This window comes from Miscanthus floridulus, chromosome 6, assembly GCF_019320115.1.
Source record: "Miscanthus floridulus cultivar M001 chromosome 6, ASM1932011v1, whole genome shotgun sequence".
Classification (NCBI taxonomy): Eukaryota; Viridiplantae; Streptophyta; class Magnoliopsida; order Poales; family Poaceae; genus Miscanthus; species Miscanthus floridulus.
Window position 1 is genome coordinate 119,719,384 of NC_089585.1, and position 20,944 is coordinate 119,740,327.

At 48.5% G+C, this 20,944-nt stretch overlaps 1 protein-coding gene and 1 long non-coding RNA gene across 2 annotated transcripts; both read right to left on the minus strand.

Moving 5' to 3' along the window:
- Positions 1-725: 725 nt before the first annotated feature.
- On the minus strand, positions 726-3,140 carry LOC136459320 (U-box domain-containing protein 16-like). Its single transcript, XM_066459189.1, has one exon. It carries the CDS (start codon positions 3,002-3,004, stop codon positions 896-898), a length of 2,109 nt encoding a protein of 702 aa, XP_066315286.1. The 5' UTR covers positions 3,005-3,140; the 3' UTR covers positions 726-895.
- A 13,610-nt stretch (positions 3,141-16,750) lies between these two features.
- Positions 16,751-17,453, minus strand: LOC136459321 (uncharacterized). The gene is made up of 2 exons (XR_010760168.1): positions 17,007-17,453; positions 16,751-16,927 (listed from the first exon to the last, which is right to left on the minus strand). It is a non-coding gene; the product is annotated as an uncharacterized lncRNA (long non-coding RNA).
- Between the last annotated feature and the right edge of the window lie 3,491 nt (positions 17,454-20,944).

Genomic DNA, 20,944 nt, shown 5'->3' on the forward strand with positions numbered 1-20,944 from the left:
GACACCGTCCGGTCACCGGTGTCCGCACCTGCCCACCTGCCCGTGCCTGCGAGGCGTTCGTGGCGTAGCGGTAGAGTGCCGGATTATCCGTACCGTGCAGTGGAAACCCCGTCTGCTCCTCGCAAATCACATGTTCGCGCCAGCAATGCTCCACGCAGAGGGAAACGGGTGTCTGGTTCCTGGTCCCGATCATCATCGGCAATCACTCGCGCAGAGCACGGAGCTGGAGGCCCCATCAATAATAACCCAAAGCTAAAAGCGCTAGTCGCTTCGCCTGCTTCAGCTTCTTCTGTTACGTTGGATCACGGAGCAAAGCAGACGGCCTGGCCCCATCACTTGGCAAATGGGAACAAATCCCCGTTGCTTTCCCTCGACATCGAACAGTAGCTCAGACATCGCGACAGCCCACAGATCAGCAAATGGAGCCAAATACTAAAGCCATTGTCATTGTACTACTATATTTAGAGCCGCTGATGAAGAATAAGAAATTTCGGTGGAACAAACTGCGGCCTTGTTTAGTTGGTGAAATTTTTTGAGAAATAGTATTATAGTATTTTTATTGTTATTTGATAATTAATATTCAATCATAGTCTAATTAGGTTTAAAAGATTTATCTCATAAATTTCGTCTAAACTGCGTAATTAATTTTATTTTTTATTTATATTTAATGCTTCATGCATGCGTCCAAAGATTCGATGTGACGAAAAATCTTGAAAAATTTTGCAAAATTTTGAGAACTAAACAGGCACTACATTGGTACATTAAAGAGCTCCGTATGCACAGTTGATCAACCACTCACCATTATCACTCTCTGATCAAAGAATCGTGACAGCCTAAGCAAACTTTGTACATCTGAGCTTTACCCTATCTGGCATTGCCCTTGGCTAGACTTGATTTACGACGCCATCATGGCCGGAGGCACGACGCTGCTGGCGCCCGGGCACACGCTGCCCCGCTCGCCGTCGGCGGCCGACGCGGCGGCCCACCGGCGGCATATCCTGCCGAGCGACGCGGCCTTGCGGCGGGCGCGCTCCGTGCCGGTGCCCATCAGCTCCCAGATGGCCCACTCCACGCCGGGCACGGCCATCACCTGCGTCACCGCGCGCGCGCCCAGTCGCCGGCACAGGAGCACCAGCGCCGCCGTCGCGTTCTCCCTGGCCCACTCCGTGCCGCGCCGCATCTCGGCCACCAGCCGCGCCACGGCACCGTCGATGCCCACGATCGCCTCCGCGCCGCCGCGCTTTGCCAGCGCGGCCAGCACCGCGGCCGCGGTCTCCTCCTCGCTGATCGCGGACAGCGCCGCCTGCGCGACGCCGGCATCCACGAGCTTTCCCACGTTCTCCCTCTCGCCCGCCAGCGACAGCAGCGCGGCCAGCGCGTCTTTCTTGGTGCTCGTCGGACCGGTGCGGACCAGATGCACCAGCTTCTCCACGATGGACAGGTTCCGGCCGAGGCGGCGCCGGTAGGTGTGCACGGACGCGAGGCTGAGCACGGCGGCCGCCGCATTCTCCTTGGCGCGCCACGTCGCGCCGGAGCTAAGGATGTGGGCGACCGCCTCCACGGCGCCCTCGGCGTGCATGATGCGCTTCTTGTTGGCCTCGAGGATGGAGAGGTTGAGCAGCGCCGTGACGGCGTTCAGCTGGAGCCCGGCGTCCTCGGAGTAGAGCAGGGGCACCAGCAGCGGCACGGCACCGGCCTCCCCGACGAACGCGCGGCTGTCGGCGCCGGACTTGGACAACAGCCGGATCTCGTGCACGACGCGGTTGGCCGCGTCCGGGGAGAAGGAGATGGAGAGCTTCTTCACGAGGAACGACGCCGTCATGCGCGCCGCCTCCAGCGCCGCCTTGTTCCCGGCCACCGCCTGCGCCGGCTCGCTCTTGCTCGTCTCGCTGCTCTCCATGGCAACGCCGTTCTCCCGGCACCACTTGGCGATGAGGTTCTTGAGCGCCTTGTTGGGCACGAGCTCCAAAACGGTAAGGACCTGCCCTGTCTTGGGGCACGTTGACTTGCCGGAGTCGAACCACCGGAAGATGGAGTCCCGGTCGTACGTCTGGCCGCTGGCGACGACGACGGGCTCGCGCATGATATCGAGGGTGATGGGGCAGCGGAAGTCCGGCGGCGGCGCCGGGGGCTCCCCTTCTTCGTCGACCTCGGGGTCCGGCTTGGAATCCGAAGAAGGCCGGGGCGTGGCGCTGAACAGGACGCACTTGGCGTACCGCAGCAGCCCGACGAGCGCGATCATGGCGTCCGTCCACCTCTCCGAGGCGCGGTCGCCGATCTCCCGCTCGAGGCTCTCGATCTCTTCGCCGCAGGTCGCCGTGTCGTTGATGCCCACCTCCTCCAGGATCTCCCGCAGCCTCTCCCGCTCCGGCACGATCTCCCGCTCGATTTCCTGTATTAGCGAGAGCACTCTGGCCTTGAGAGCCTGCTCCGCCTGGACAGACACAGACGGCGCGAACCGCCTGCACTGGCGCGACGCGAGGTCCAGCAGGTCGATGACGTCGTCGGCAAGGCCCAGCTCGACGCCCGGCAGGAGGTCGAGGAGCGTGGCCAGGTCCTGGTGCAGCTCCCTTACCTCCTCCTCGATCTCGTCCGACTGCAGCAGCAGCAGCATCCGGCTCCGCGCGGCGCAGTCGGCGGCCAGCGCCTTGAAGCGCTGCAGCACGAGGAGCACCTCGCGGAGGCACAGCGACGCGGACCGCGGCATGTCCCCCCCGGCCGCCGCGGCGCACAGGACCAGGTCGTCGAACGCGGCGGCCAGGAGCCTGGACCGCCTGGTGATGGACGCGAGCGCGCCGCGCAGGAACGGGGCCGGCGTCTCGGCGGCCGCGGACAGGTCCCGCGCGAGGCGGTGCAGCGAGCGCAGCAGCTCGCCGTCGGACGGCGACGGAGGCGCCGGCGCCATGAACTCCGCCGCCGCCGACCAGGAGGTGGTGGAGGAGGAGCAGCCGGCGGGCGGTGACGGCGCGGAGGTCAACACCGTTCGTGGGTTGGGCATGGCCATTGGAGTTGGAACAGCTGAGCGCAGTATAACTAACACCTACCGAAACGGCTGGTTCAGTGGGGATGGCGTGCGTACGATGGCGGAGCGGCGAGGCGAAGACAGAGAAAGAGAGAGAGAGAGGAGGGGCTTATAAATGACGGGGCGGTAGGCGTGTGCAGTTGGTTGAGAGCTGGAAGGAATCCCAACCCGCATGAGAGGATGCTTGCTTATCTTCTACTGTGATGGTTGCGCTTCATGTGCTTAGTTTAATGGTGATGCTCGGCAGCTCGGGGTTTAATATTTCCGGCAGCCTCTCCGTCTGCGACTGCGGGGAAGATGATTGGAAGGGGCTGAGGGAGGATGGCAGTGGTGCGGGTTCGGGTCAGATATCCATGGTTTTTGGGTCCGACGATTACAGTTTTGCTGTCGGGTTCTCGTCCATGGTTTTTTTTTTTAGGTTCGGATACTCGAAAGGTAGCGGGTTTGGGACGGGTATTTAGTTTCACCCGTGGATCACCATTGGAGCCCCGAAATAATTTGGCCCACTAGCAGCCCATCAACAACCCTAGCTTATAAGCCAAAAATCCTCTGCCTCAGAACCCTCACCCGGTCACCCCAGACCCAGCCGCCGCTTGCGCAGTCGTATCCTCTCGGTGTGGAACCGTGGATCCGTGCTCGAGGCTCGACCCCACCTAGGCACCCATCGACGACCGCTTCGGCGCCTTGCTGCCTTGGCCGCTGCCCGCCGTCCAGAAGGCAGCACCGCAGCAGCTGGCAACCGGCGCTGCCCACTCAGCGTGTGCGTGCGGCGTGCCAGCAGGGGCCGCGGGAAGCTCGTAGGCGCAGGGCGCACCCAGCCGAGGGCGGTGTCGCGGAGGCAAGCAGGTGCCTACTTGCCTTGGCTAATTGATGCTGCTACTTGCTAATTGATGTTGTACATGGCTAGCTGCGGCTGTTGCTTGCTAATTTATTATGTACATGACTAGCTAATTTATTCTATGCATATTATGTACATTTGTAGCTGCTACCTGTCAGGACTTCCATGGTTACATCTTGTTATCTGCAATCTGTTTTGCTAATTTATCATATTTTGTATGGTTGTTCTTGTTGATTTGTTGTAATTTTTTTTTTTGGTTTTGAATTATCCGTCGGGTTTCGAGGATCCACGGGTTTTGGTTTCGCGGATGAATTTTAACCTGAATCGATGTTCAGGGCGAATTCAGATTTTAAGTTCGGGTTTCGGTTTTTGGTGCCTAGACACCCCACCCTATTCGAACCCGCCCCGTTGACATCCTTGCCTGAGGCCGAGAGCCGTGTGTGTGATAAGGCGGCTGTCGGATGGAGACGGGATGGAGGGCTGGGATGAGGAGTGTCCCCGGATGGGTCGAGGATGACTCAGCCCCGCCTTGATTGGATCGCGAGCGCCGGGAGGCGAAGGAGAAACATGCAAACGGTGCGTTGACGGCCGACAGCAAAGGGGTGCACGAGAATGAGATCCCGCCGGCCTAGTAGTAGTTTTTCAGAGGAGTGGAGGACCATGGCCAGGCCACAGCCAGCATGGGCTCGCGAGAATCCAAGGGTGCTTCGGTTCTTAAACTATCGTTTTCTCTCTTATCGTTCTTATAACTGGGACTTTACACGAAACAACCGTACCATTTCTTTAAAAGTTAAAACATCTTCCGCTGGATGCAGGGGGCAGCACGTGTGTGATAGTAGTAAAATTCGTGTAAGCACGGTAGCACTTATGGCTAATCATAGACTAATTAGTCTTAAAACATTCGTCTCGCGATTTTTCAATCAAACTGTGCAATTAGTTTTTTTTTCGTCTATATTTAATACTCCATGCATGTGCCGCAAGATTCGATGTGATAGTTTGGGGTGAAAATTTTTAGGAACTAAACCAGGCCTAAGCAGGTTCTGCTAGGTTAACCGGGATTTCGGCCCCATTCGCTTGGAGGAATTCTGAAGGAATGTGGAGGAATCTGGATGAATCTGAAAAAATTTATGAGAGAAAAATATTATTCCGGATAAAAAAAATAGATCAAACCGAATTTAAGGACACGCGAACAGACCCTTCGTGATGCATCCGTGGATGTGAAAACCCCACGTTCCACGAACCTCAGCTATGAGATGAATAATTGCATTTGTTCTACCGCGTGGCAACCGCGGAGAGCACCTCTCAAAAAAAAATAATTACATTTCTTCTAGTCAGAGCAGGCGACTGGTCGATGGAATGTGAAGGTGATGTGCCTTCGTGACAGACAACGGGCTTCCACATTGAACAGTCCGACTGCCAGATTGGATCCGACAATACCGGAGCTCTTTACTATCAGCCTGTTCGGTTGGCTCGTCGCTAGTTCGTGAAAAAATACTGCTGGCTGATTTGTGTGAGAGAAAAATATTATTCTAGCCGGAAATTTACGATCACACGCCACGGTAAAACGGACAGGCTGTATCTTCGTGGGCTTTTCTACCCGAGCTGAGCGACTAGTAGTAGACAATCAGGCTAACCTGGCTTGCTTCGACATGTGCTGTTTCCAATCGCATATTACCTTGCTGACATGGTAAGAACACGTCACCATGTTCGTTTGGTTGTATTAGTCATACTTATCAATTATGATAATGTTTTTCTCTCACAATAAAACAGCATCAGTCAGCTTATAAACCACACAAACGATTAAGCGAACAGGGCGACGGTTTCCTTCTTCATTTTTACCCCCTCCAGAAGTCCAAAGTCCGGACAGGGAGATACTACAGAGCAGCAGCATTCGAAACATCCAAACGGGCCAGACGGACGCAAAAAAGAACAAGAGCGGTCGCAGCCAAGGATGCCATGTGGAACAAGCAATCACCGTTTGACTCGATCGGACGGAATTCCAAGCACACGACGCCATATTTCGAACAGGGCAGCGGGCAGCGGGCAGCGGGCACACGACCCACGTCCCACCGCGCCGCCGGCCGGCCGGTCCGACTACCTTTTCACCTGCCCGTCCCGGCAGCCGCAGTTCGGCCATCCGCAACTAGCGTGCCCCGATCAGATCACCACGCCGACGCGGTGTCTGATTAGATTAAAGTCTCGCGCTGGTGCAGGGAACGTGCCGACCGATTTCGGCAATTCGCTGCACGTGCGTGTTCTTTTCGTTAGCAAGCTGTGGGAGGGTTGACCGCTTTTCCTTCGGTCTCCTGTTCGTAGGAAGCGCTGGGCTGCGCCACGAAAGACGAAAGTGACCGCGCGACCGCGGTGGTGGCGTGGCTTTTCGCCGGCTGGCCGGCCTGTCAGCCACATATGAGCGCGCACGACGACGTTTTGGTTGGTGCTGGGGTAGTGAGTGGGCTGGTGACCAGACGGCCGGCGGACGCAGCAGTGCCACGGCAAACTTGCAAAGACGTCATGGCTTAATACTTTGCATTAACATACGGCAGTCCCTGTGTTTGACCTGTTTTCGTGGACAGTCAATTTAAGAGTCAGTCTACTGCACAACCGTGTATTTTATGTAATTTTACCTCATGACTTTTTTGCACCATAGGATTAAGATCCAACAGCCTCCACCCTACTTCTATCTCCAGCCTCTACATATCACAGATCATAATTTTTTTTTTCTATAGAAGGACAAATCACCGCCGCCATGGTCGGCGCAGGTGCGGGGAGGCGCACCGGGGGTAGGCGCGGGCGCCGCCGCCACTGCCATGGCCGGGGCGCGGGCGCTAGGGCGAGCTCGCCGGTCGCCGTCACCGGCGCCGGTGGTCACCGGTGAGAAAGAGAGAGAGGGAGAGAGATAAAAAAAATTCATGTGTTTTTTTTTTCTAAAACATACGTGTGTTGTATAGCATTTCTGTAATTTTAAAAAGCACGGGCGTTAAATGATAGCTGCAGCCAGCAGTATCTGAATGTCGTTTAACTTTGCAGCGACACCTAATTTCTGTTTTTTTTATCGGAGCGATACCTAATTTCATAACAGTGGTATTGGGTTCCAATATTCATTTCATAACGGTGGTATTAGGTTCCAGTATTCTTTCTTAAATTCTGTCTCTATATCCTCATTTAGTCATTAAAAGAATTGCTATATGTATCTTCCCTACTCCAATAACTTCTCTACGCAGAGTCAGCCACACTCTCTATCTTTGGTTTGCGAGAAACTTTAGAGGACGGCAGTGTTTAGAGTCTAGGGTCTGTTCGCTTGGTGTCGTATTTTGCCACATCTATCTTCAGCAAACTGTATAAGAAAGCGTGGCGAGCAAAATCGAAAGTTCGAAACCACACTTATGGCAAAAAGCTTGGTAAGAAAATAAGTCTATGACGTATGGGACAGAGTTCTAAGAAAGTGTGGCACGTCATAGTTGTAACAATGAGGCAGATAGCTGTCAAAGAAAATGCGCAAGACTAAGCTGTGGCGTAGCAAGTTGTGGTCATGAACCAAATAGGATCCTAATTGAGATGTTAGAGGACTTTTTCTTCACCAAAATCACTATTTATATCAATACTGAAGGATATTAAAAAAACCTTTTGGAGTCAATTTTAGGGTATGTCCAAGAGTTTTTTTCTTGAACCCACCCTCAAAATCCTTATTTGGAGAGCTATTTGAAAAAATGCTCTATATATCTTTCCACCATCCAACATCTTCTCTATATCTTTCTTATGTGCATTTTGGAGAGTTAACTTCGCTCTTCATCTTTGCTAGTGAGAAACCAAAAAAAATATGGTGCCAATATTTAGAGATCTACAGCCTGTTCGCTTGGTCGTAAACGATAATAAATTTTCAGTCAGAATAGTATTTTTCTCTCACACCAAACCAGCCAGCAGTAATAATCCACGATCGTATACGATCGTATCAGCACCAGCCGAACAGGCGCTAATCGAAAGAGTTGTTGGAGGAAAGTTTTTCACCAAAATCTCTATGCTTATTAATATCGAAGGATATAAAGAGACTCTTAAAGTTGCTCTTAGGGCATCTCCAAGAGTTTTTTTTTTTCTTAAACTCACTCTCTAAATCCTCATTTTGGAGAGCCAGTTGAATAAAACCTGCTATCTATATCTTTCCACCTTCCAATGGGTTTTCTATATCTTGTTGTCCACTTTGGAGAGCCATCCCTACATTCTATCTTTGGCTAGCGAGAAACCAGAAATAAAAGTTGGCAATATTTGAAGATCTAATTTAAGAAGTTGTTGGAGGTTTTTGTGTCAAAAAATCTCTATCTTATTGATACGGAAGGATATAAAGAGTTTTATGAAATTGTCCTTAGGATGATGGCTGGTCAGGGGGCTTGTTACTCTTTCCTAGAGATGGAACGTGTGGATAATGCCTTCTCCATAGGATGGTTAATTAGTGGGATTGCTCCGTTAAGTGCCAAGATTTATAAATGTATGTGGTCGCGTTTAATCAAGTATAATCAGTTGCTTTAAAGTTGTATAACAATATTTTTTCCATGACTTTATCACAATAGTTGAGATGCATACTCATTTTTGTAAAAATTCATAGATCAATAAGAAAATTTTGGTGCACTTCTTCCACCACTACAAAACAAATTCCCATAAATTAAGGGCATATGCTTATGAATTTTATCATTTTCGTATGTTTTTTCTAGATTGAGTGTGTACCTCAATTTTTGTTAAAAGTACATATGCGGATAACCTATGTGTGTGCATCGTTTTGTTATTTTTTTACTCCCCTGTATGTTTTTTAGGAGGCTTTCACGTTTGTGGATTGAAGAGAGTGTTTGGAATAAATATTTTTTTTCTATTAATAGTGTGTACGCTGAACACGGACACAAAAGTAAACGTCGGTCGAGTTATTTAAATAGTGGTTGCCATGTACTAATATTATGTACACGTCTACTGATTTCATTATCAGATATTCCCCTCATTTCTTTCCCACCTATATATTTCTTTTGCGGTGGTTCCTACCTTAGGAACTTACGATATATAGGCAGATATTGAATACCGTTAGTCAAATTGTGCGTTTTCTATTTATCCTACGAATGATTGTGCTATTTTGTGGTATATAAATGTATAGCGTAGGGGGTCCCTGATGTTGCACCTAATGTATCATTAATATTTTACTAGTGGAGCCAATTAGGCACCTAATCATGATAGTGTGAGCTTGCATGCATTTCTTCATCTTTAAGATGCCATCAGCACCTATATCTGTACCTTCGTTTCCCCCCGATCAGTACTTATATCAGTATACTTGCACACTGTCATCAATTAGACACCACCAGATAAAGGTTGGTTTCTAGTGTCCATCATCACAAAAAAGAACAAAATAAAAAAGGGGGGAGAATAATACGTAACAACCATCCATTGAGATTCCTAAGTCCTAACTTAAGAGAAGCCTTGCTGAAAAGCCAAACCCACAACAAATGTTTGCCCCACTGTTTTTCCTCCTCGTTTTGCTGTACGGAATTCAAGCATGGCCGCATGAAGGAAAAGCTTGTACAGAACCAGCTACTCCTACAAAGAAACAACTTCATGATCCTTGAGAGGGAGAGAGAGAGGGTACAGGTGTATGGATGGGAGAATAACTGGGGCTCGTCGGACGTCGGTACTGACGGTATCGGTACATGATTACAAGAAAGCTTGCACGACGCTTATGGGTAGCCATCCCCCGTATCAATCTCCAGGGTGTCATGGTCATGGACACACCTTTTAGGTAGAGCAATCGGCTGGGCGTGCATGCATGTATGTACCTGTACTGACTGTACCCTACTAACACAGAAAAAGGGCTGACCCGATGAAGACATTTTCTCTGGCGGTAGCAGTTGCGAGTACGTAGGCCGGACTCCGGCCCGGAGTAGTTGCAACAGCACGAATGCAGTGCTGCAGGAAAACATCTCGGCGCGCGTTGCCGGTGCAGCCGCGAGCCGCGGAGGCGCGGCTGGGGCAGCAGCTAGACGATGTTGCTGCCGCGACGAGCAAATGGTGGCGCGGGCGCAGGTGCGTGCAGTGGCGCAGTGGAGCCGTTAAAGTTTTGCAAGTGCCAGGCCGCCATGGCCCATGGCGGGGAAGAGACACAACACCAGACGAGGAATCCGGGTCCGGGGCGAGCAAATTGCCAAATTGGCGTGCCGCGTGCGCTGGGAGCCTGGGACCCCGTGGTTGTGGCTTTGCTTGCCCCAATCGCCTCTGTGTTTTGTCGCCCGGGTGTCAGCGTACGTTGGCCTCGGCCCCCCTCCATTGAAGGCCGCGCTCCCAGTCCGAGCTGGACCGATAAGCTCCGCCTCCGGTTTTCGTTTTGGTGTGGCTTTGGCTGCTTCGACCACGGCGCGACCCCGCCCACTGTATGGACGGACAGGAGCAGGACCAGCACGCAGCAGGCAAGGCCCACGCCGCGCGCATCGACTCTCCTCCCGCCGGATTTTGATGCGCCCTCAAGGTTTGATAGGTTCGTGGTGGACGGGAAGACCATTTTGTTTCAGCATCAAAGCCATGTGGCCCAGAATTCAAAAAAAGAAGAAGCCGCCATGTGGCCCATGTGAACGTGGACGGAAGGACTAGCTAGGGACTAGGGAACAATGAGTGTGGAATGGTGTTGTACTGTACTGCTGCGTGTACTAGGTTATGGTTGAACGGATAGAGCACCAACCATGAGATCACTGTAGCGCACGGTAGTATTTTATTTGTATTTGGTAATAATTGTCCAATCGTTGACTAATTAGGTTCAAAACGTTCGTCTCACAAAGTATAACCAAACTATGCAATTAGTTTTTGATTTCGTCAACATTTAGTACTCCATGCATGTATCGTAAGTTTGATACGACGGAGAATCTTCTTTTTGCATAGTGTCAAAGTTTGAATTTTGATAGAACTAAACATGGCCCATGTGTTAAAAAGATGGCAATAAGCATTTATTGCTACTAAAAAATAGACAATAAATATTGTGCAGCTGGACCAAAGAGCCCGCCATAAAAAATTCACCCGACTGTTGGTGTTGACGCCGCCGCCGGGAGCTCATCGAAAGTCGGAAGAGGCGGAGTGACCAAGGCTGTCTCGAAGGGGAGATCATTGTAAACCTAAAATGGGTCTTAACAGAGTATATACAAGCTCCAACAAAGTACCTATATAAAAAACATATTTTAAGTGTCGAGAGGGACATAATCTAAATCTAAGGGTCCTCTCTTCTGGAGATCTATTTGCAGAAAGGGTTGTCTTTTAGGTCTTATTGTTTGAGAAGACTAAAAATAGGTATTAAACCCTTTACCTGTAGCGCTACCCAAAGAACGAATGATTCTTATATTTTGGATCTGTCTACGTGACATTCGGTTGTTTTTGTCCATGCTATTAACTAAATTTTTCCCATACACTTACACTGTCTTCTACCTATATTTACATTAAATTATTATTATATTTACGATGACTTGTTTAGTGTAATTTAATGAACATAGTGGTGTAATTTGAGAATAACATAAATATATGCCAATTTTTCAGAAATTTTATAAATTATTTCTATGGATTTCAGATATCAGAGAAATATATATCAAATTATTCACAAATATCATTAAATTGTTCACAAATTATTCACAAATTTCAGAAAAATACAAATATACATGTGGGCTAGGCGTACACGGTACATACTTACATACTATGTGTATTCCGCTGGAGCTATACATGGGCGTAGATGCGGGCGTACACGGACCAACCACGGATGTACGTGCGTGTATTCTGAACAACCGGGGCCTGGAACGCTGGAGCACCAGCATGTGGTGGGGACCGGTAGCCCATCTCGCGCGACCAACTGACGGAGCACCGCGACTGTGCGATTCCTGATCTGGCGGCCACAAAATCGCATGTCGCAGGAGGCTAAATCAACCGACTGACTTATAGCAATTCTATACGTCATGTTCGTTTCTCTTATAATTCGTCTTTTTCAGCTGGAACAATATTTTTCTCTCACAACAAATTTGACTTGTTTTTCAGCAAAGCGAATGGGGCCTTCATGTCGCGGTGACGGTCTAAGTCCTCTTGGAGGCACATCGAGTGCCGCCGTCCATAGCAGCTGAAGAACAACAGGTTCAGGAGCTTCGGCTGTCGCGGAGGCAATAACAACGGTTGGAGCCACGAGTCGGAGGCCGAGATGCGCGCCTTCCTCCCCCCAGCTCCCCCACTGCTCCAAGCCCCGAATGTTGGGTGCCCTCTTCATCGCCGTCGCTACGATCGGCCCATGGCGCTTGCTCGTCCACGACGCCCATGTGCAGGTGGAGTGGAGGTCAGCTAATCCCATGCCCATGGCTTCAATTCAGCAGGAGAAGAACTCGACTCAAGATATGCAGCCTGTCGGCTGAAACGATCGTGGATTATAAGCCAGAAGTACTGCTGGCTGTTTTGGTGTGAGAGAAAAATACTGTTACAGCTTATAATCTACGATCGTATATGACAAGCGAACAGGCTGATAGTAGCTCCGATTCCGATTAGCTGCTTGTTGTGGAGAGTTGTTTTGAAATTTTTACCGAAGCATGGATTCCATCTTAAGAATGCATATAAACCATATCTGTTGTGCACCAGGTAGAAACTGTTGTGCATTTATGTGGGGCCCATCTTAAGGTGAACTTTTAGCATGCACATTGTCCTGTTCGTTTCGTTGAAATTTGGCTTATGCTGATGCTTGTGCTGAAATATTATGAGAGGAAAATACTGTTTATTCGCTGAAAAATACTGTTAGTTTTTTTCAGCGGATAAATAGTATTTTCCTCTCATAATATTTCAGCATAAGCCAAATTTCAGCGAAACGGACAGAGGCGCATATGGACATGTCCATATAGTTTATAAGTTGCTTATGGGGAAATAAGTTGAAATTAAGAGCTAAATAACAAGTTTTTTTTTTTGCCACGTTTCTCCCCCACAACCTTCATTTATACTATAACGCATAAGCTGAATAACATCTCGGTAGGAAACAACTCCCCTTGTTTTCCTCAAACAAAAAATGTTTCATTGATACGCTGCCTGCGGCCTTCCACATCCAAAGTGTCCTGCGTCCAGCGCATGTGGTGGGATTAGCCGGACCAACCGATCTGCATTTTTCTACTTTTATTACCGTTTTAGCTAGCGGCACACGTAGCCTCAGCAAAAATGCTAGCACTAGCGGATTGATCAGGAACAAAACTGGGTCGATCACATCAGTGCAACCTACATCGGCCATCTAGAAGGCCCTGGCCTCTGGCATGTCCTTTCCAAATGGCATATGGTTTAGCGTAAGACAAGGACACAAGAGAGGAACCGGATACGAATGCGTTGAGCAGGGCATTAGGTCTGCTATCTCTGGTAGGCCTATAAATGGCGCTGGAATTAAGAAAGGGGCCATTCGGGTCCGGTCCAAAATAGCCCGATCGCGAAAGGCCAACGACAGTTCGGTTGCTTTTGTAACTAGCGCACTCCACGGTCTAAAAGAAACTAGGGATGGGGTCAAGGGCCCAAAACAAAACACCTTGGAGCTGGAGCATCCCGGCGGCCGGCGACGTGCCACCAACCTCGCATGCACCACGCTGACACGGCCGGCGACTATGCAATATGCCTACGGTGAAAAATTCTCATAACTGAGTACTCCAAAATGCCAGCCAAGAGCAGGCTGACACGGCCGTGCACGTGCCGGTGAGGTAAAACAGCATGCCGTGCCACGGCTGCCGTGTTACGAGCAAAGTCGTCAGTGTCGTGCCGCTTAAGTAGATCCGATCCGAGCGTAAGTGCAAGGTGCATCCTAACTAATACCGAGCACGGACAACGGGATAGCACGAGAACGACCGCGGCGCACATGCAGACATGCTCCGGAGGGAGAAGAAAGCAGAGTAGCAGGAGAGGCGTCGCGACTCGATCGCGAGCGTGCAGCCATGTTCGTTTGTGTCAGCTTCTACAAAAGTAGCTACGGCAAAAGGAAGCAGGCGTGCTAAATAAAGAAAAAATTAATGGTTCGCGGACCGGCGTATCGTATGGAATCCAGCTAGCTACGACGACAGGCACGATCTGAGTCCGACGAAGCATGCCGATCGATGCCACTGCTGTTCAGCTGGATTTCGCCAGCAGCCAGAGGACACCCTGCTGGCGTTGACTACCGCCCGAAACAGGATGATGCCTGCAGCCGCTTCAACTTGCGCGGCCATCCTCCTGGGCTCCTGGCACTCACCACGGACGGACGGACGGTATGCGTTTCGGCGTTCACACGCGGTCCGTGCCCGTATCTGGACGTAGCTGCGGAAGGCTAGGGCTGCCTCCAAGCCCGTGCAATGCATGCTGCTGCCGCGCCGCCTGCGCTCCTCTCCTGGTCGTTGAATAGCAACAGCCGGGCTGCAAGTTCAGGGGGGCAAGCTAGCAGCCGGGGGCGTGTGGTAACCGATGAGATGAACAGGTGCGCGGATATGATGCACCACGACGGCACTTATGCATTGATGCGCTGCTGATCCAGTGCCGTCGTCGGTATTTCAAACAGTTTGACTGTTGACAGCGTATGGACGCTGAGCTGCGGCGTTGACACGTTGGGAAACTCGTCGCCTGTTTTTGACTTTCGGATTTGGATGTGGCAGAAAAGCTTGTCAGCTAAAAGGGCCTGCAAGTACAACACAAAATAGTAGCAAAAGGCCCAAATGTTCCGGGGAATCTTTAGCTTTGGCCCATATATTTTCGGAGACGCAGAACATTAAGCCCACAATCGTTATTTACAAGATCTCAATTCGACGTTATCATAGGAGATTTAGGCCTGAACATTCAAAGGAAGGGAAATTTTGGTTTAGAAGCTGAATATAACAGCTGCACTGAACTGCCTCCAAGCAAAGTCATGTTCTTTTGTTGAAGATTACGGACTGCTGGATAAGGGCATGCAAGTTTGCCTCAGCACGGGTCACTGCCATCACCGAACCGATGACCGAACTCTTTGACATTGACATGAAAGCTGTAAGAGAATTTAACTGGTTGTTGCGTCTGCTCCAAAGTCCATCATTGATCACCCATTGCAGGAACAAGCAAGAGTGACAAATTTGTCAGTTGTTACGCACCTGAGCCACATCCTACTTGGTTTGTAGGGATAGTTTCGAATCACTACATAGTAATTAGAGAATTTGTCGGTTATCCTGAGTCTTCTCTTCAAACCAAGGACAATTTCATGGATAAGTACATCGTGCCTTCGTTCTTTTTTTTTTAACGTAATGGTAGGAGCTCGCCCTTTCAATTAAGTAGGAGAATAAAAGAGTTTATGTACAAACAAAGAAAGATGAGTGGGTTTCAGGCCACTGATGCATAAAAAACACAGAGAAACACCCTCAAACTGCTATGCGTGGGCGAAAGCTCTCTTTCTTTGCTCGATGTCGTACTTAATTCTTGCAGCCACCTGTAGCACCGTCTCTGAGGTGTTGTTGAAAATTCTCATGTTACGCTTCTTCCAGATGTTCCAGAAGGTGTAAATCACCATCCCATTGAGCCGTCTTCGTTCTGAAGTTGGCACCTTCCTTGCTCTTCCCACCATGATTTGATATGCACAGGGTCGGCCTGAGGCTGTGACTGCAGCTCAGGGAAGTTCTCCCAAGAGATTACTTAGTTCCAAACCGCCTTAGCAAAGGGGCAACACAAGCATAGGTGCAGGCCGGTTTCTAAGGGACCATTGCAAAGCACGCAATGTTCATGATGTGGCCATCCTCTTTTCTGAAGATTATGCGCTGTAAGAATCTTGTCTTGCACTAGAATCCAAGCAAAGATCTAGCATTTGTTTTTCACTTGCGCTCTCCAAATTAGATCACTTCGGAATAGACCAAAAGAGCCTTTGAATTCAAACTGATATGCTAAACGGGTGGAATACACCCCGTCCGGGGTCCATCTCCATGTGATGGAGTCTCTAACGCCTCTCTGGAGGTGCACGTCCTGAATCATCACCCATAGAGAGATGAATTCTTCAATATGGACAGCCAAGGTGATTCTTCCCCTTAGCGAGCGTATCCAATTATTATTCCGTAGTTCATGTTGTATGCCTTCGTTCTTGAAGAGCTGATTTGTTCTGCTGAGGCTTGCTCTTCTTGGGACACCTTTCTACTTTCACTCCAGATTTTCGCTTTCAACATGGAAAGTTGTTGGATCTGAAGAATACAATTTCACGGATTCAGACCAAACAACTGCGTGAACATCAGCAGTTCAGTAATTTGTTTTTACCATATATCATCATGCAAATGAAAGATATGGCCATATGGTTGCTGCCAGTCTTCCATTCAGAACTGTTTGGTTAGTAGTTGCCTTGGTAATTGCCATTTCACACCTATGGCAAACCGATAGTTTTGTTGCGATTCTATTCTATTAGTCGATATGATTATTTCAGATAGTTCTTTAAATAAAATATATATATGATGAGCATGATTAAGGGATATCAAAGATGATACATGAATATTCTGACAAAATTTAAAGGAACAAATAACTAAAATAGTATTTGATCTAACCAATTTCAATTTACTGTTTAGTCAGTGATAATGGCATGCAGCATTGTGTTTGTGGCCAGCCATAGCACCACAGAGCCGAGCCTGCACACACTACCACAGAAATGGTTTCTAGGGGCGGCTGCTAAGGCTTTGTAGAGGCGGCTCGGCCAGTCGCCCCTACCGTATCGTCTCTACAAATCATGTATTTGTAGGAGCGGTTCCTAGACCGCTCTTACAAATTGATTTGTATGGGCGGCTGGTAACACTAGGCGCCTCTACAAAATCGATTTGTAGGGATGGCTGTAGTATCAACCGCCCCTATAATACCTATTTGTATAGGCGGTTTAGTCTAGAACCGCCCCTACGGTATATTTTTCTGAAAAAATCAAATTTACAATTCAAAGAGAGGTCCACGTGGCATACAATAATCACACCATTGTACATACAAAAAAAACAACCAACAAACCCATACACGATTGATGAACTAATACAATAACACCCATATACATACGCATCTAATAAGATCATTGGCCTCGTCTGTAGCCATCTTCAAGTTCTCCATCACTTCTACAAGCAAAAAGTGCAGCCTTGATTAGTTCTATTATAGCCCAGCATGTATAGAATAAATGTAAATGATATTGAGTACTGTTCATCGGCGGTGCTCATCTGCTCGAACCCTGCGGGCGGAGCTAGTCCAAACTCCGCTCCTGCTCGAAGCCATGCCGATGACGAGGAAGGCTCAGGCTGGTAGAAGAAGACGGGGTTAGCTCGTCCACGGGATGCTGCTGCACGGTGAAGAGGAAGCAGTCATGGTCGGTGAAGGTGAAGCTGACGCACGGCTACAGCACCCGACCGCCCGACCTGACGAGGACGGCGACGGATCCTGGCTCCTCGGGTACGGCTACAGCTCGGAGAGGACGGCGATGACACCGGAGTTAGAGAAGATGAACGGCAATGGCTCGGTCTACCGCTGCGACCGAGCTTCTCCTGGCAGCGCGGTCGACGACGGCAGCGACGGCGAGCCACCATTGCGACCGAGCTCCTCCCGGCAGCTGTGGCAGTGAGGTTCAAACCCAGCGGAGGTTCGCCTGGTGTAGTGGCGTCGGCGTGGTTGGGGAAGAAACCGTGGGTCTCTTCTTAAAGGCCCCGGCACGCTCGGACGACATCAGAATTTTGGACGTAGGATTTAGAAGCTGAGCGCGCGCTCGTGCGGTAGCTGCATAGTGGGGCAAGTGCTGGATTGGCGAAATTGTGGACGGCGCCACGGGATTTTGGAAACGGAGCGCGCGCTCGCGCGGCAGCTGGACCGCCAGCGCCAGATTAAAGAAATCCTAGGCGGCGCCTGCTATGGCTCCAGAATGTCGACATCCTCATCTAGAAGCATGTGAGGGAGGTGGGCCCATTTGTGCTGTTGGCACTATGATGCGGGAGCATCCGAGGGAGGTATGGCTGTAGGATGTCGACATCTGCAGAAGGATATAGTCGCTTGAGTTCCTGAGCCCTGACACATGGGCCACCCCGTACCATATGGAAGAAGGGGGCTGCAACCTTTTGTACGTGCAACATTTGTAGGGGCGTCTGGTGATTGAGCCGCCCCTACAAATTGCAACACCGGGGGTGGCTGGTGAGTGAGCCGTCCCTATAAATCGACCCATTTATAGGGGTGATTCGTATCACCAGCCGTCCCTACTGTGCCATTTGTAGGGGGCGGCTGGTCTCGTGGGTCCCGAGCACGCCCACTGTAGGACGCCTCCGTCCCTAGCCGCCCCTACAAAAAAATGAGCTGTTGCTACAAACCTTTTCTGTAGTACTGACATGTGCGACGGTGCTGGATACTGAAATTCAAAGGATAAAGGATCTCTGCAATTTGCTTGCAACAAATCGAAGGAGGAACATATTACCTATGGAGATGGAGGGTTGAAGACTTGAAGCACACTGTTTGTACCTGTCGGCTCAAGTATTTGGGATACTGATGCAGCACACATTAGCGTGATTGACTTGGGGAGTCAGTGACCATGCTCAAATTGTTAGTATACTGAGACCATCAATGTGGGATCAGCTCATTTGCCTGCACTACATCTTGGGTACAAATGATTGTATACATCTTGATGTAAATTATGCGTATAAGATGGTTTTATTTGTAGAAGAAAATATAATCCTGATAACTCTAACTATGTGGCACGAAAAGTTGAGAATGAAACTACTTCATTTGTTGGATAGACACTGAAGCATATTAATTTAAGTAAAAGGTACAAATAATTTTGGAGCAAGGAAAAACTAAAGCAGTGATTCAAGGTGTGTCTGTAAGTGAGAAGAAAAGAATAAACGAAGTTTTCTTATGTAAAGGTATTGTACCGTCCTTTCAGAGATTGCAAGTGCACTTGCTTGCTCACCAGCAAGGACAACCGTAAAAGAAGTAGGGCTGATACACCTAATACTTTTTTTATGCTGAATTGAACAACAGAGACAAGTACGTAGCAAGACAGAGAGACAATAACCAAGAAGGCAGTAGCAGCAGCAAAGATATCAGATTTTTTTTTCAAGGCACCACCAGTGTGAAGTGCAATTAGGAAATTAAAAGAAAAGGGTAAATCACTTAGTGATGGGTGTCTCTGTGCTGCTAGTTTTGCTTTGTTTGTAGCGGGGTGATCCTAAATTACTGATCCTTTGTGAAATTACAATGGTGTACTCTGAATTTTTTTGGAGGTGAGCATTCAATAATTTTGATACTTGGCCTCCGATTGGATCTCCTGAGGAACCTGCATTATAAAATCAATAACTTTTCTTAGAGGCATTAAATCAATGTCTAACTAAGTACATGGAAAAAACGAATAAGTATATCACGCATGGCTCAAATAGGCACATAATGCATTCCAAATGTGCAATACTGCTCCTGCTCTCACATTGGCTTCATTTAAAAAACAATAATTGGCATGCTTCCCAAATCAAAACATATTTGGCGCCCTCCTTTTTGCACGGAGGGAGTAAATCAGAACATAATAGCCCTAGCTGATGATAATTTGACGAAAACTTTGGAACCAATAGCAGTGGAGGATATTAAACTTAATATAAGTGGTGAGAGCTGTTTCACTGAGTCACCAGGTTGCGGGTTCGAAGCAGCCTCTCCGCAGATTTTGTGGAGGGGAAGGCTTGCCTCGGTTTTTTTTCTTCCCCAGACCCCACTCATGTGGGAGCCTCCGACACTGGGTCTGCCCTTTATATAAGTAGAGAAATAAAGAATATATCTAAGCAACACATACAACGCTATTCTTTAGTTTGTAGAATTCTTTGTCATGTCAGGGACATCAAATCCTTTGATCATGCAGTGAGCGAGCTGGAGAAGCTGTTAGCAAGTTCAGAGAGGCTAAGGATGGTGAGGTGACACAACATGGAGGAATGGGGAGCAATTCTGTTGCAAGAGAAGTTGGACAACCAAGAGAATTACAAAATGGATGGCTGAGCTAGAAGCAAACAACTCTTGGAGTTTCAACATCAGTTTGTGAAGATTGCTTTCTTGTCTGGATCCTATAAATGTAAAAAACTGTTTGACCTGAAATAACAAGGAATTTAAGCTTACTCCACATATATTTGTCTTTGAGTAATTATGAGCAACAATTCCTACTTATTTGCAGATGCTTTAAGGCACAAATATTACCAACTGTAATGTGACACATTTTAGATGGATACCAAGAAGAGTACCAAAACCTAGCCCAAGCTATAATATAGGCAGCAGGAAACATGAATTATGCCATTAGTCAGTCTGTTCGCTTGGTCGTAAAGGATCTCGGATTATAAGCCAGAACAATATTTTTCTCTTACATCAAACCAGCCAGCAGTAATAATCCACGATCGTTTCAGCCGAAACGAACAGGCTGAGTATTTTTGAATATCGAGAAATATCCGTCCTATTTTCACCCTAGTACATATAGGTCTTTGTATGAAGTTTTGTAGCAACCCAGGCATGAATTGGAAAAAAAATACTGGCAAAGGCCGAAGTTGGTGCTTAAATTAATTTAAAATGTGTCCCATGAGTTGCTTCACATAAATCTGTAGGAACTGAAAGAGGTGTATTATCTATATAAGATGAACATAAATCGAGGAACCCAAACCTCTGCAGTTAGGGAGTTGATATCTATGATTGTGTGGAGTGGTATCTGATTTAGGAAAGTTGAGGTAATGTAGCTACTTTAGTAATTCAATTTGAATTAGGTAGTTACTGATTGGTTTAGGAGTGACAATTGGTACTGATCGCAGGAGTAGGACGAAGGCGGGAGTGTATGTGCAGCTGCTGTTGTGCAGGTATGTCATGTCCTAATATTTTTATCGCCTCAGTTAGCTAATGGACAGAGACAGAATCTATTTCAGATGTAGTAGTGATACATAGGAATTGCAGTATGCACGAGTGCAACTTGGTAGGACTTTCATTTGCATGATCAGAACGGCTGTATGTATTTCAATCTGTCTGTTTCATCAGCTTTAGCAGTACAAATGGCTGATATATAGGATGCATTGCTTAAAGTATGATTTAGCAGGACACATAATATTGATATATGAATAATATTCTTTGATGGCACTTGTGCTTTC